The 17,308-nt window shown below is 40.3% G+C and overlaps 1 protein-coding gene across 1 annotated transcript in view; it reads right to left on the bottom strand.

The window, feature by feature from the left end:
• Positions 1-9,105: 9,105 nt before the first annotated feature.
• slc16a10 (solute carrier family 16 member 10) overlaps positions 9,106-17,308 on the bottom strand; it is a 32,688-nt gene continuing 24,485 nt past the window's right edge. The window contains exons 4-6 of the mRNA XM_041975860.1: positions 15,618-15,761; positions 11,491-11,719; positions 9,106-10,242 (exon numbers count right to left, since the gene is read on the bottom strand). Coding sequence (XP_041831794.1) covers positions 10,019-10,242; positions 11,491-11,719; positions 15,618-15,761 — 597 coding nt within the window. The 3' untranslated portion in view covers positions 9,106-10,018. The remainder of the gene's footprint in view (positions 10,243-11,490; positions 11,720-15,617; positions 15,762-17,308) is intronic.

Raw genomic sequence — 17,308 nt, 5'->3', positions numbered from 1 at the left:
CTGATCACACACATTCTCAACCAGCTCTCCTGCTCCATGGTAGCATCCATTACAACTGGTGATGGGATGTTCGGCTCTTTTCAGAGAGCCGGCTCTTTTGGCTCCCGAACGGCTCTTAATTTAGCATATTTGGTAGCCCCATAATTTACATTAACTTCTCAAGAATTAATGTTTTTTTTTTTGTTTGTTTGTTTGTTTGTTTGTTTTTTTTACATTATTTATCATCTATTCTAATTTAAAGTTTAATTTTTCACTAAAAATTGTTACCACATAGTTTGTTTATAATTGGTGCAATAAAAATACATGTTTTTCCAAACACTTAATGATCGTGATTAATAATCGTAATTACAATATTGATCAGAATAATCGTAATTATTTTTTTGGTCATAATCGTGCAGCCTTAAACGAGATAATGAGTTAATTTTCTCATTATTTTGAAATAACGGCCCTCGTTTTTTCAAGATAACAAGAAAATTAACTCATTATCTCAAGATAATGATTAAAAATGTAATAATAATAGCCAATAACGGCCGATCACAGCTTTCGTAGAGAGCGTCATCTCTAATGATTTTTTAAAGCCCTGTTTTTAGGAGAGAATGTGCTCTCCTTGTCTGCTTTATTAACAGGCTACTTCTAAACAAATGCTTGTTTCCTCCAAGTTGTTGAGTTTCATTCAGTTTGACACATCGGGAGATTTTCTTGTCTCTAGGTTATGTAGATGGGATTGTTGTAGTTTGTCGACTTTTCACAAAAACCTGCAAACAGTCTGGTCTGCTGGACATTTTTAAATCTGGAATCTCTGCAAGAGCTCTGCACTCAGAAATCAAGGTCACTTTGTCTTTTCTGGCTAAAATTCCTTTAAAAAATAAACCTCAGAGGACAACGGGAGCACACTAATAGTTCTTATATATCAAATAAAAAAACTTAAATCTTAAACAGGAACAAAACGAGAGAGAAGATGGACCGTCCCATGAACTTTTTAATCTTATATAATGTAAGACAAGCTGGTAGCCTATAGCCTAGCTAATAAAGAAAAAAAATACCCTTTGCAAAATTCGACTTTATTTTTGGGTAATTTATTAAAGTAAATAAGTTAAAATACTTCTGTGGCAGAGAAACATGGCTCACATCTGCTTATCAGATCATTGTGACCTATGAAGACAAGTATAAAATATCATTGTTTAGACTGACGGAGAAGCTGTTGTCAGACCACTAAAGATAACTGGGAAGCCAAGAATAAACAAAGGATGATTAACCAATCAGGTCAGGCTGACATTTTTGAAGACAAGACAAGTCAGGGATGGACCTGGGGGGGGGGACAAGGTGGCGCTGATCTCCTCTGACATATTATTAGACACCCCAGCTGCAACTTCAGGTGATCAACAGGTTACTGGAGGAGAAGGTAGAAGCATCTTTCCAGACCTGCATGGATCACCAGTATCACCAGTATCACCAGTATTTATACCCCAGTTTAAAATAAATAATGAAGTAGTTTCCTAATTAATTTAAAAATTTTGACATGTGGCTGCAAAAAGAGATTCTGTCCCTGTGCAGGTACAACTGCAACAGTTGGGGGGTTCTGTTGGGCTCCAGAGCAGGGCTCTGCCGAGGGGAATGGGTGGCTCTTGGATCTGTGGGGTGTCCGCTCCCCATGCGGCCCACACCACAGTACCCGGCGCCTGCTGGGTCTGCTCACCGGCGCCCTGGGCTGCTCGGTGCCCCTGCCCCATCGCAGGGCTCTGATCTGGGGGCCCCTCTGCTCTGGGCTGAGTGGGGCCGCTGCATTTTCTGCTTTGGCTGTCCTGGTCTCTGTGCTCTGTGGACCTGCCGGGCCTTTGGGGCCTCGGGCTCCCCCCGTCTCACCCTGATACTTCGGGATGTGGTCATGGCCCCCTTGTAAGCATACATTTAATCCTTGTTACATGGTCACACATGCACGTTCACATTCACAAGTGCATCAGTGTTGTTTTCGTCAACAATGACAACGACCAACTGATCTTGTTGACAAACCATTTTTTCATGACGATAACGAGACGATGACGAGCTAAAAATGAATCTCTGATGACGAAAACATAACGAGACGTTTGATGAGATGAAAATGTTCAGGGCTGATTGTCCGACATTAAAAACGAAGCTCAATCTGTCAATCAGCAATGCTGCTGCACCTTGGCCACGCCCACCACCTGACGTGCAGTTTATTCTTTCATAGATGAATCATGGCGGCAGCGTCGATGAAGGGGTTTGGTGGTCGGAAGCAACAAAACGATATATGGACATATTTTAACTATAATCCATCATAATTTCTCTGGCAGACCAGGTCAAGTTGAGCATGTGTTCCTCATCCTTTGCTCATATTTTAGACGTGTATGTTCAGGGTGGAGTTTTACACTTCAGAAAATTCTCAGAAATAAAGCCACAGTTACCAATATAAAGGATGTTGTTGCTCTTTGCTTTTTTGGAGGAATTGATTCCACAGTTAACACTTTATCAGTGCAAAACATCACCCTAAGTAAATCAGAAAGTATCTGATCTGATCTCAGTTCTTATGTGTGAATGAATGTAAAACTTCCACTGCACTTACAAATAAAATATTTTTATTTTATGTAATGAAGATGTAAGTCAGTGAAAATGTGTTGCATTTTTTTTCCTTGTCTTATTTATTGGTTTTAAGTGAACAGATGTCACCATGTGGTTTTGATGATTAGAAACCAACCAGGATGAGATATGAGTGAAGAAACACTATTAAAATTCAGGTTCTGTGTGTAAAACAAGCAAGAATGCAATATGGCATCTTAACACAACAAAGCATGACATCGCGTTTGTATTTTGTACTAAACAATGATATTATTGTGTAATAAAGTACTGATTATTGGTGAATTTACTCAAAAGTCAATTTTTCAAGGTTTTTCCAAATTTTCTGGCATTTAAAAAAGATTTCAACCAGAGACTGTTAAGATCTTTGGGGGAAAAAAGCTCTCAGAGATATTGTTAGCAGAAGTGATTTATTATATCCTTTGACCTAATTTCCTTTTGTTTCATGTTTATGGTTTACTTTTTCTGTTGCATCTTTGTAAGCTGCTGGGAATATTTGATGGTTTGTTAATTAATAGGGGCCATTTGTACTACTGAACTGTTCAGTAAAGCCTGGGACAATAATCTGTATAAATAATTTGAACATGAAGCAGTTGCTTTGGCTCAGTCAAAGTCATCAGAATGTGACAAACAGCCCGTTCACATGTAAAACTGTATTTCAACCAATAATTTTAAATTGTTTTACAACTCCAAATATGACAAATTTCATTTTACTTATTCTGATCCAACAGAAACAAGCGGTTTGTCCCAAGTCTTTAGTATCCTGAATTTGGAACAGAGTGTGACCTCTGTTTTTTTGTTGCATCTCTATGTCAGCTGACTGTCCAGGCAGCAGATCAGGAAGTGAGGAGAGAGAAAGAAAATGGCGGCATCTAGTGGTTTTTTTTTATTTTTTTTTTTATCTTTATTCATTTGTCAGGCAAATGTACAAACAATTCAAAAACAAGGACTTTTTCCTTTTTCAAGACAACAACAACCACTATGTCGGCTGACAGAGTACATCTTATTTGTCCTGTAACATCTTTCATACAGCTACGTAACTAATCATACAGCCCCAAACAGAACCACAGTTTCCAGGTGTACCCCTCAGAGTATACTTAACTTTCTCCAGGTCTAGGCATAGCATGAGGTCTTTAAGCCACAAGGAAGCTTTGGGGGTGAGTGGAGACTTTCACACCAGCAACATTTTATTATGTGCTAATAAAGATACTGTCTTTAATCTTCCTCCGAATTATTTGAGGATCTGATGCTTCTCTGAAAATGGTCAATTCTGCACATGGTATCAACTTTTTAGTGCATCCTCTGTCCTTATCCTGGGAATCTTGCCTTTCCATATAAAAGATTAAATTAATTTGTTTATAAAGCGAAAAAAGGAATTAGGTAAAAAGATTGGCAAACATCAGAAAAGATATAGAAAATGTGGAAGCACGTTAATTTGGATGCAATTTACCCTGCTTGCTGTAGTTATATGCAATTTATTCCACCTTTCCAGATCTAATTTAAGCTTATTGATTAGGGGTGGAAAATTGTTCTTGTTGAGATCCAAGAACAGATATTTATTCCTAAATACTCAACGCTGTATTTAGACATTTTAAAAGGGGCTAAGTTATTTACAGGCAAGCATTGTCTCTTTGAAAAGTTCAGTTTATAACTTAAAAAAAGGTTCCAAAACGGTTTAGTAATTCAGTTGTATTAGAGATGGAAGTTACTGGATGAAAGATAAACAACAGTAAATCATCTGCATATAATGAAAGTATATGTTCCAAACCTCATCTGTGGATTACGAAAACTGATTTAGGTGCAATAAATAAAGGTTCGATGGCCAGGGCGAACTACAACGGGCTCAAAGGTTCCTCTGGCAAGTGTGAAATATTGGGATTTCATCCCATTAGTGCTTACGGACACTTTAAGAGAAGAGTATAAAAGTGTGAAGATATATATTTAGGCCTAGTTCAGAACCTCTTTAAGCCCTCCAGTAGATAATTCCACTCCACCTTATTGAAAGGTTTGTCCGCATCCAAGGATCCCACCTCTTCTGGTGTCTCCCCGGATGCTGGAGGAGGCGACAGATGTTGGAGAAGAGTGTTGGTTTTTCATAAACCCAGTTTGGTTGAGTGAGATGATGCTTGGCATAACCAATTCAAGTCGTAGAGCTAGTGTTTTAGCTAAAATCTTAAAATCAGCATTTAAAAGAGAAATGGGGCAATAAGAACTACAATCAGAATCTTCTTTACCTGGTTTTAGTAATAAGGTTATTAAAGTTATGCCTCAATGAGAGTTCGAGGCAGGGCTCCCCGGTCCAGAGAGTCACTGAAGATGTCTAATAGGAGAGGGATTAATTTACCTGCAAATTGAAAAAGAAAGCTCTAAAGGACAGCTGTCTGGCCCTGGAACCCCGCCACTTCACATTAGTTTAACTGAATCTGCAATTTCACAAATTTCTAAGGTTGATCCATTTTGATCTTCTGAGTGGAAGATATAGGTGGAAATTCCAGGTCATCCAAGAAACTCATCATGTTTGTTTTATCTGTGAGGTATATAGCTCAGAGTAGCATTACTGTAAATGCACCTGAAGGGGTTCTAATACATTTAATTTGGTAAGAAACTGACTTTTAATTTGGCGTGACAGACGATGCCCTGCCTTCTCACCGTGCTCATAGAGGAATCTACACCATCTGAAGACTAGATCTCTTTGTTTCTTAGTTTCTTGTGTTGACAGAAGTTGTAGTTTGTTTCAAGGGGATGGAGATGCTGATAACTTTTTGTTCAGTTCTGTTCTGCTCTCCTCACGGAGTAAGATTAATCTCTCCTCGGACTACCAACTTTAATGTCTCCCAGAGTAGAGATGGGGATATTAGATTAGACTTGTTAGTAATAAGAAAATCATCAATTTAGAATTTTGTTTGCAGAATTCATGATCGTTCAGCAATGTGCTATTTAACCTCCATGAGGGCGTGTTTGTTGTCATAGTGTAAACATAAGGCATCTATGATTGGATTGGAGCAGATTACTAAAATAATAAGAAAAAAATCTTATCCTCACCCCCAAAAGTGAGATTTGCAGTTTAAGGTTCTTAATAAGGTTCTTTTAACTAATGAATATATCAAACTAAAAATTCAAAGCAGTTGTATATTAGCTGTATATTTTTGGATTTCTGGTTAATAATTTAATTGTTTTCTGAAAATCTTTTATTCACAAGTGTAGATTTTTAAAATTTTAACCAAATATAATTAATTGGATAATATATATATATATTGGATAATATGTCCCCTGTGTATATGAATACATATACATATACATATTTCTTTTGAAAATTTATTTATTTACTTATTTAATTCATTGACAGCAGTTAAACTGAATGTGTTTACAGTTTGTAAAAATATTACTGCTATTAACTTATGTAATCTCAATATTGTATTTATAAATATCAGTAGTTTGTATTTATTTACTAATGATATTTATCAAATCAAATATAAATTAATATAACATAATTTAATGTCAGTATTTGTATATTTTCAACACTAAACTGGAACCTCATGTTATTTATTCGTTAGTTTAAACACAGAATAGTGCCTGTCCAGAACTCATCACCCGTTCCTCAGGAGACCTGAGCCATCCTCCTTGGACCTGGACCTAGACTTTATAAAGTAGTAAAGACCATTTGACTGAAATCTGTCAACGTAAAAGTCAAAACAGGATCTAATAAACCATAAATTAAATATTCTCATTTCACAAACAGATTGTGGAGTAAGTCCAGGTGCTGCTGTTTGTAGCGATGAACACTACGAATCACCCGGGAGGACTCCTGGATTCTTTGTACAATCTCTGATGTCCAGGTGGGTTTGCAGCAGAACTCGACTGTCATTACAAAGCAAGGCCACAGTAACTGAATCTTTAGCAGACGTGGTGACCTTTGCTCAGGCTTTGGCAGGAAGACATAAAAAAGGTAAGTGGACTCTGAAGGGAGGCAGTGAAAGATCAGAGGACGTCTGATAAAACACCATCATCTCTGACACGTGAGTGCCGAGGTAAAACATCAGTCAGCAGATCAGACCTGGATCAAGGTACAAGCTGGAATTTATGAGCTAAAATCTGGAGCTGACTGCAACCATAAGGAGAGGATAAGAAGAAAAACCTTTACAGCTTTAAGATGAGATCAAATCATTCCAGAGAGAGGATCAAACAGATCCTGAATACACTGAATTATCAGACCGGTTAATGTTAACGAGTCTGAAGCATCAATTCAGTTTTATTTATACAGCACTTAATACAGACCAGTCCGGTCCAGTTCAGTCCAGTTCAGCCCAGTTCATCGTAGTCCACTTATCAGTTAAAGCAAATCCATCATGTGGTCCACATTAGTCCAGTTTATAACCGTGGCCATATATACCAGTTAATAAAATAATGGCCTAGATAAGAAACCCAGCAGAGAAGAGGAAAACCTCCATCAGAACCAGGACCAGGACCAGGACCAGGAGGGAAAACCTCCATCAGAACCAGAACCAGAACCAGGACCAGGAGGGAAAACCTCCATCAGAACCAGAACCAGGACCAGGACCAGGAGGGAAAACCTCCATCAGAACCAGAACCAGGAGGGAAAACCTCCACAATGTCCAGAACCAGGAGGGAAAACCTCCATCAGAACCAGAACCAGGACCAGGACCAGGAGGGAAAACCTCCATCAGAACCAGAACCAGAACCAGGAGGGAAAGCCTCCATCAGAACCAGAACCAGGAGGGAAAACCTCCATCAGAACCAGAACCAGGACCAGGACCAGGAGGGAAAACCTCCATCAGAACCAGAACCAGAACCAGGAGGGAAAACCTCCACCAGAACCAGAACCAGGACCAGGACCAGGAGGGAAAACCTCCATCAGAACCAGAACCAGAACCAGGAGGGAAAACCTCCACCAGAACCAGGACCAGGACCAGGACCAGGAGGGAAAACCTCCATCAGAACCAGAACCAGGAGGGAAAACCTCCATCAGAACCAGAACCAGAACCAGGACCAGGACCAGGAGGGAAAACCTTCATCAGAACCAGAACCAGAACCAGAACCAGGAGGGAAAGCCTCCATCAGAACCAGAACCAGGAGGGAAAACCTCCATCAGAACCAGAACCAGGACCAGGACCAGGAGGGAAAACCTCCATCAGAACCAGAACCAGAACCAGGAGGGAAAACCTCCACCAGAACCAGGACCAGGACCAGGAGGGAAAACCTCCATCAGAACCAGAACCAGGATGGAAAATCTCCACCAGAACCAAGACCAGGACCAGGAGGGAAAACCTCCATCAGGATCAGAACCAGGACCAGGACCAGGAGGGAAAACCTCCACCATGTCCAGAACCAAGACGGAAAACCTCCACTAGAACCAAGACCAGGAGGGAAAACCTCCATCAGAACCAGAACCAGGACGGAAAACCTCCATCAGAACCAGAACCAGGACGGAAAACCTCCATCAGAACCAGAACTAGGACGGAAAACCTCCACCAAACCAGGAGGGAAACTAGCATAACTCCCATCATGATTAATAGATGCGATTTATTTGTTTTTAGTCGCAGGTGCAATAAGGGATTTTTTCCAGATTGGGAATCTTTTTGGAAAATAGTGAGTGGTGGAAAATGAAGCAGGAAATCTTTGTGTTTGCATCCACCTGTTCCATCAGGACCAGGACTTCGCTCTCCCATCGTTATCCACATCTGCATCATCATCATCATCCTGCACAACAAGCCCAGACTCAGACTCTGGGTCCAGGATCCAGGGATCCTAAAGAAGATGCTCACTGGTCGGCAGAGACATGAAGGAAGTGGTGGTTAAATGTTTCATCTGGAGGCCAACACACACACACACACACACACACACACAGATAAATAATGAGGTCATTGCAGCTTTTGTAATTCTTTTACTCTCTTAAAGTATTGACATGTGATTGTTAACATTGATTACATCAACTGTTTATCACAGAAATATCTGAAACAATAAAAGCACATTGTGGTTATTGATCAGCTGGAGCCTTAAACAAACTGAAACAAAGACCGAACGTGGGAAAGACGAGCCAAACGCCTCCATGTACGCACACATCAGTCACACTGACTACCAAACACGAAGAGCAAGTAAACAATAAACAAGGTCAATAATACTCCAAAATACTTTGGAAAGATACAAAGATTTTCATGTAAATTCATAGATATCTTTGGATGGCACATATTCATTAAGAAAAAGTAAAAAAAAAATGAATGAGTACGAATAATAAAAGACTAAATACCTTCATGGCAACAGGAAATCATTTGGGGTGTTTCTAAACAAACAAACTAGCATGATGATGGCACAGAGAAAAAGGATGTAAACTTTGACTAGTTCCACTTTTCCTGGTAAAAAGGCATTTCTGGTTTGTGCAACACGAGCGGTGTGTGTGTCGGCGCTGCAGCTTCACCTCGGGTCACATGACCAGACGTTTCCCTCCTGCAGGCGTGACGCAAGCACACTCTGATTTCTGCCTGTTTTAATTTTTTCTTTTGGTCTTCAGCAGGTGGAATTAAAGCTGGCGAAGGTGGTGTGACTTCTTTATAAAAACAACAATATAAACACAGCTGAGGGCTGATGAACTGAGAGCAGTTAATGATCAGCTGGGCTCCTAATAAGCTGATAGTTAATGATTATCAGGATCTGCTCACATGGGTGAGACGATAAGAAACTGCTGGTGAATGTGTAATGGAGGAGCATCAAGACTCACTTCACACATTCGCTTGTTGACGTAGCAACAGCTGCACCATCACCTGGACCCTCTCAGTTTTCAGCATTTATGTCATCAAAATGTCAAATCACTGAGAAATGTATGAGAATTAATGTGAAGCAGATGTTCTCATGGTGGCCACGGGAACGCCACCAGATGCATCTCTCCAAGTGTCGGAGCATCTTCACCAGATTAAGATAAAACCTGAATTCCTCAGAGTTCTTCTCTGAAATGAAACAGAACTAAACATCAAGTTAAAATACTGAACAGGTCGTTTCTGAGAGCAGCTCAAAGGAAATAAAGACGACAGGGTTCAAAGGAAATCCTCTGAGTGATTTGATCTGCTCTGATAAGTTATTATCCTTCATAACTTCTCCTGTTTAACCAGTTAATCTTTTCTTATGTCTACATCTAGAAGCACAGGGTAAAAATCAGCACCAGGATGCAGGAGGATGCTGTGGCTCCAACCAGCTGCTTTGTGGAAGTACAACAAACATTCTGGCTCTGGTGATGAAAGAAAATGTTCAGCTAATTTCAAGTGAGTTAAATTTTCTGCATAGTTCTTCAGGATCACATTCATGTTTCACTGTACTTCAACAAAATGAGTTTGATATGTTTCATCGCTTTGGATTTAGTCCTACGGAAGGCCGTTCTCATGGCTTGGCGTCTTCACACCGCCCTCTGTCCAGGCTCTTAGAGGACAGAATCCCCCATTTTGTTTTTCATGTCCTCCTGAGGCTTCTCGTGCTCGATCATCTTCTCGTCCTGCCCCTTGCTCAGGCCCTCCTCCTTTTCCCTCTTCCTGCGCCTGGCCTCAACCCAGGGGATCAGACACAGCAGCATGCCTCCAACGATGGGGGGGACACCGGCCAGGTAGAAGGCCACGTCATAGCTTCCCAGTTTGTCTCGGAGGAAACCTGCAGCCAGGAGAGAAAACACACTTTACACCAACATCTAAATGATGCAGCCTTTCTGGGTCATTTACAGGGTTGTGTTTTCATTCCCAGCAGCTTCCGGGATGCTGATGATGCTAAACTGGAAACAATGAGAGAAAACATGGGCTGAACTGAAGCTGACAGGTGATGGAGAACAAGCAGCCTTAGAGTAAATTTTCATTCTATTTACATCAGGACCCTAAGAAAACTGCAGTTATACACAGGCAGCAGACATGTCTGGGCCTAATCCGGCTACTTCTGGCTCTAATGGCTTAGGCACGGCACTGGCAAGTGTTGTGTGGGCCAGATGTGGTCCAGATATCAGGAGCTGACCTGAACAAAGATTACGGCAGGTTCCTATGGCTGATTTTTGGCAGCCAGACTCACCTGGAGCCAACTATTAAAGTAAAGATTGACATTAAATGAAGGTTAAATAAATAAAGGTTTATTTGAATTCATATAGAAATATAAAGGATTCAATCCAAAGTGCTTCGAGCGTCTAGAATTTTTTTTTAAAATCTAATCCATTATTAATGATTTATGACAAAAATAACCCGTATCTATAACAATTCTTGAATCCAGAAGAATCATCTGTTTAGTTCCTCTTGTTTTCAGATCTTTTCTCTCAAAGTGAGACAGAAACAGTGAAAGGATCATTTGGAGGTTTTTACTTCATTAAATTCTTGGAATGTTTAACTCGTTTTAAGAGCTTTTCTCACTTCAGGAAATCTTACCAAGTACAGTTATCTTCCTGCACTGGCAGATTATTTCTCTGGATGGTAGTCTGAATCTTCTCAAACAGTTTTTTTAAGCTAGCTAATTTCTGCAGTGTAGTTTTAGCTTGTATGAAGCATTTCAGAGAAACAGACCTGCATTTTTTAACTTTTAAAATCTTTTGACTGTTACTTTTAGTTCACCCCTCAGTCTAATTTCATTTGGTTGTTTTAATATCTGCCTTTGACCTTCTCCTTTTGGTTTCACATCTTCCTGCAGTATCTTGTCTTCCTACTTTTAGATGTGCTGTCAAACTCTTTGTTTTTCATGGATGTTCAGGACCAGGCAGGTGAAATGTGAACACCAGAGGGAGCAAAAGACTGAAGAATATCAGAGTGAAAGGCTCATTCTTCTCTAACATCTCCAGAAAACCTTCATCTTTACTGGCACAACATAAAATATAAATTATTTTTCATTATTTACAGATTTTCAGGGATGTCCCGAGTCTTACGTTACCTGCAATCGGAGGACCGACGACCATGGGGACCGACATGAGGCCCAGCAGGAAGCCGATGGCCTGGGACACGTCGTTGGCCCCGACCAGCTCGAAGGCGATGGGGGCCATGATGCAGATGAAGCAGCCGTCAAACAGCCCCATCAACAGGCACACGGCGATCAGCCCACCAAAGATGTGGCACAAGGGGATCATCATAGACATGACGCCGATGACGAGGAAGGAAGACACCTGGAAGAGGAGGAAGAGGAGGTTCAGTTCAGAGTTTAGAGCACTGCTCCCACACACATTATTCCCAGAATATTCCAAGAAGTATCTCCTCTGTGTGAGAAATGTGCCTCCATGGAGCCTGCCCTTTATCCCAACATGGTGAAGCATTTTCATTCCTTTTCCAGGATCTTGGAAGTCCAGATAGAACAGAACCTTTTTTTGATCATTTTGGGACTATCTGATGAGTTTATGAAACAAAACGAAGCACAACAGCATCTTCTATCAAAGAGTTGTCACAGAAACCAGATATAACTGGTGTTCCTGTTCTGGAAAACCGAAAGAGACGTCCTCCTTCAAACACTTATTTATTTAATTTATTCACTGGCGTTGGTTAATCTGTCTGTCCGTCCATTTGTCTCTCTCTCATTTCGCAACATAACTGAAGTTATGGACTTATTTCGTTGAAATTTTCAAGAAATGTCAAAAATGGAATAAGGAACAAGTGATTAGATTGTGGGGGTGATCCAGTTTTTAAAGGATTCTTTCCTGTGGTGAGACAGGGATCATTTTGCCATTAGAGCTTCTAACTAAACTTTTTTTATTATTAAATTTTTTTTTAACCTTATACAACCAGAAAAGTCCCATTGATATTAAAAACCTCTTTTCCAAGGGTGTCCTGGCCAAAAGGCAGTAAAAACACACAGTTACAACATTAAAACAAACAATATTAATATAAAACTGGTCATGAAAAACAATTGCACATTATTGAGACAGTCGCTGATGCTTTTAGCTTGGTTTTGAAGGCATTTAAGGGCAATAACTCTGTCAATTTCCAGCCTTTCTGCAACATGTTCCAAGCAAAATGAGCTGCAAAAACCCAGTTTGAGTTTTAGTTTCTTAAAAAGTTTTTCTATGTGCAGTTTAAAAGTGAGGGAGTCATCAATCAAGACTCCAAGGTACTTGTATTCCTGAACCATTTCTGAGACATTCCCTCCAGGAGTGGACACTACTGAAATAGTTTCAGGCACCTTCTCATTAGAAAACAACATTAGCTTAGTCTTGTCAGCAAAGAGGACTCATTTTAACTGAAGAAGTGAATGCTGGACAGCAACAAAAGCTTTCTGCAGGGTTTCAGTGTCCTGAGTAGGAGATTTTCCATAACAAGAAATAACTGTATCATCAGCATAAAAATGCATATTATGATGCATATTTTGACCCAAGTCATTGATGTACAAAATAAATAGGAGGGGCCCCAAAACTGAGCCCTGCGACACCCCCTTTTTGACAACAACAAATTCAGAGCAAAGGCCCTCATATTTAATGCATTGAGTCCTGTAATTTAGGTCATTTGAGAATCATGCAACTGACTGCTCTGACAGTCCAAGGTCAAGTAGTCTGTTTTTTTAAATAGTATGGTCGACAGTGTCGAAAGCTTTTGACAGGTCTATAAAAAGTGAAGCACAGAACTGTTTCTTATCAGTGCCACAATAATATCATTTATCACCTTCATAGTAGCGGTGATAGTACTGTGCTTCTTTCTGAAGCATGACTGAGATTTGAAGAGGATGTCATTTGAGTGCAGGAACTCAACTGATAACAAACAAGAGATTCCAGAATTTTAGCTAAAACATAAATTTGATATTGGCTTGTAATTAGTCAGAATTGCTGGATCACCACCTTTTGCAAGGGTTGAACAAATGCTGATTTCCAAACTGCTGGTGTTGATTGAAAGATTAAGAAGAACTGAAAGTGGCTCTGCTACAAAATCGGCTGCCAACTTAAAAAAATAAGGCTCAATCAAGTCTGGTCCAGGCGGTTTTCTGTGATCTAATGTTTTTAGAGCTTTATGCACTTCATGAACAGTAAAAGGTGCAAAGTTAAAGGGATCCCCAGAAGATTTTGGGGGTTTTATGCCAGGATTTGTAGAAGAGGTTCCTGCTGAACCAAACAAGAACCCACTGATAAAAAAATAATGCTCATTAAAGCAATTCAAGACTTCAGCACTATCATAAACTGGGACTGAATCCTTGAGAACGAATGTAGAAAGAGCCTATGAAATTATACTCAACAGAAAGAGACTTAATCACTTTCCAGAATTTCTGTGGAACATTGAGGTTCTCAGTAGTGATAGACAAAAAATATTCTGATTTGGTCTTTTTGATAAAAGATGTGGATTTTTTTCTAAGCCCTTTAAAAACAGACCAATCGGTAGATAAGTTTGTTTTTCTTGCCTTGTTTCATGCTCTGTTCCAGTTCTAGTCCTAGTGCAAACCTAGGATATTCTCGCCCCTTAACCCTGCATTACTTTAAAGGAGCATGTTTATTCACAATTTACATAAAACTGTTCTTAAAAAATGTCCAAGCTATCTGGACATCTGGTAGTAGGTCGATATTTTTCCATTTAACTATAGACAAATCATGATGAAAAGCTTGCTCGTTAAAATGTTTAAGATATCTCTTGCAGACTACACGTGGTTTACATTTTGGCATTTTAGTATTTCTACAAGCAGCAACAACACAGTGATCACTGAAGGCATTGCAGAAGACTCCCAGTCAAGAGAACTTGTGAGGCAATCAATCAAGGTGGACTTTTCTGGACTTTTAAAATTAGGCCTAGTGGGTAAGCTGACTAATTGTGTTAGATTAATAGAGTCACAAAAGCTTTTAAATTCATCAAAAGTTGCATTTAGCCAGTTCCAATAAAAATCTCCAGCCATAAGTAGCTCAATATAATTTAATTTAGTCAAGAAAGGTTTTAATGTATATAATGCCTCTTTTGAAGCAGGCTAAGTCTCAGGCCAGTTAGCTCCAAGTGGGCACAGCAGGCTCAGTTTCAGGCCGGTTAGCTCCAGGAGGATGTAGCAGACTCAGGCCGGTTAGCTTCTGTGGCAGGTTAACTCCGGGAGGATGCAGTCCTCAAATTCCAAGAACATCCACAATCCAAAAATTTGTCAAACATTCCTCAAAAACACTGACAAAAGGACATAAAAAGCTATAAAATCTTTAAAAATCTTTAATAATAATGTCCAGAATCTTCAGAGTCAAATTACAATGGCTTGGTGGAGGTCTGTGCTCGCTGAGAGCTTCTTTTATTTGTTTTAATCTAAATTATTAATTTGTTTTCATTTACTTACTATAATTTCTGTTTTTATTTTTTACAATGTGTATTTATTGTTTGTTTTAGAGGTTTAATCGGGCTTTAAAAACAAGGCCGACAAGGCCCGAGCCTGACAGAATTCACCTGACCACTCATTTACTGCGCAAGCCCGAGTCCGACCCGAGCCCGTGTAAAATGATAGAAACTAATCCTGAACCCGACAGAACCCGTCAGGTCTCGTCAGGTTTGGACAAAAATCTTGAGCTCTAATTTGTTTGTATTTATTTATTTTTTGTTATTAATTTATTTGATATGTAATTGTATTTTATTTTATTCCTGTCTCTTTTTTCTCCACAATTTTTACTGTGTTTATTTTGTTTTAATCATATTCATATTTTTTATTTATCTATTTTTTGTTATTTACAATTATTAATGTATTTACTTTTATATTGTTTGTTTATCATTTAATTGTTGTCATTTAGAGATTAGAGTTCTGCTGCTGGCTGATTCCGCTTTCCTGTCCTTGCCACCCCAACCGGTCCAAGAAGATGGTGGTCCCTCCTGGTTCTGGTTCTGATGGAGGCTTTCCTGCCCTGTTCTGGTTCTGATGGAGGTTTTCCAACATAAACAGTCTATCTGTCATGTAAGACCTTTGTTCATTTTAAAAACCTTTGTCTGCAGCAGCCTTGAATCTCAGCACTTTTTAAAGGATCTTAATGTTGCCTAACTGTCACAAATGCTTTAAATGCTGATTCAGAGAGTTTCACTGCTCTGAAGTTCTGCTTTCAGATGGAAGTCCTGCTTGTTTCAGGCCAAACTCACCTGCAGGAATACTTTGTTGACTCCCTTGACATAATCTGCAACCCTGCCAAAGATGAGTCGGCCAACTCCAGACGTGATGCCGATGCACATGAGCAGAACCTCTTTATTGGCTTCTGGGCCAAAACGCTCCTCCACATGTTTCATCTGAGAAGAGAACAGAAGCATTAGAATATGTGGAAGTTTTATCATTAGGAACAAACCAGACGTAATTTTCATTGTCGGAGATCAGTACTGATATGGATAATCTAGCAAGATGAGTATTAAGATTATCTCCACAGTTCCATGGGGTCTGGTACTTTGACCTTTCTTCTGTTTAAAAGGAGAAATCAGATTTGTTCCACTGACTTTTAGTTTTTTTGGGGGAACTTATTTTCCATTTCTGAGTGTGTGAAAGAAGCTCTGCACCCACTGAACATGTGAATGGATGAAAATCGGTGAATCCCACAGATCAGACTGCTGCACACAGCGAAGTTCACTCATATTTTACAGCAACATCTTTTCCAGGACGTCCATGCAGTTTGCAACAAGACGAAGAAACACATTCTGCTACATTACAGCAGCATGGCTGAGGAAGAGGAGGGTTCTGGTACTGGACTGGCCTGTAGTCCTGGCCTGAAATAACCAGGACTTTGTGCTGGTGGAAGAATAGTTTTGTTCATTTTCATTTTCCATACGATCCAAACGTTTTCCCACTGGGATTTTATCCACTGATGCTGCTGTTGTGTTATCAGGTCCAGGTTCAGACTCATTACCCTCATCCCACTCCTCCACATCTCACTATTCCTCATGTTTCTTTCATTGTTGCTGCTCGTGATCACTGCTGTCACCCTCAGACTGTCAGAAAAGCAGCCCAGATGTTTGTTTCATAGATTATCTGCTTTGCACCCCCCAGCTGAGACCCAGAGTTTGAAAGAGGTCTGCTGTGTGGAGTCCTTCCAGCTATTTCCACCTCCAGGCAGACTGCAGCTGCTCAAAGGGCCTGTCTGTCTGCAACCCCCCTCATTCCCCCCGTGCAGGTCCGACATCCGTCTGCAGCGACCTCTGGATGACTTCTAATCTTCATCCATGTACAACAACATGCTCTGTATTCAGGAGTATCCTGTTCTCCCAGAAGCAGCACTGCAACTGTTCATGCATCAGCAGAGTAACCCATGATACCCACACTGATCCCTGAGGAGGAGATTCCCCCAGAGGCCAGATGTTCCCCACATTCCCGCTGGACTTCCTGATCTCTGCTTTCATTTTGTAAAATGACCAGCATCATGTGGTAGCAGCTTTAACTTCTTCCTTCATCACCGTGTGTTCCTCCCTGATGATCTTAGCTGGATTTTCACTGTCCAGATACCTGGACTGGGACCATCTACATACTTGGGTCAGGACCGTACAGGTATCTGGATTGGGACCGTCCAGATACTTATATATTATAATTTGAATCCAGATGTTTATGCAGGCTCAGAGTGGCTGAACCAAAGTCTGCAGACACTTCAGCACCCCTGGGTGTCACCATCATCAGAAGGCAGTGATGTTGCATAAAGTCTGTTTTCCACTCATCGCCTGCATGAGTGAGAAGAAACATCTCTGTGTTAAACTGAGAGCTGCTGTCAAAGACTGCAAGATCTTCATCCACTGAACCTGGTGAGTGGGGTTTAGTGAGATGGTAAAAACCACAGGAAGCTGCTCCACCTCCTGAT

The sequence above is a fragment of the Melanotaenia boesemani genome, chromosome 22, assembly GCF_017639745.1.
Source record: "Melanotaenia boesemani isolate fMelBoe1 chromosome 22, fMelBoe1.pri, whole genome shotgun sequence".
Taxonomy (NCBI): domain Eukaryota; kingdom Metazoa; phylum Chordata; class Actinopteri; order Atheriniformes; family Melanotaeniidae; genus Melanotaenia; species Melanotaenia boesemani.
Note: the sequence above shows the minus strand (reverse complement) of the source record. Positions and strands in the feature narration are given on the sequence as shown.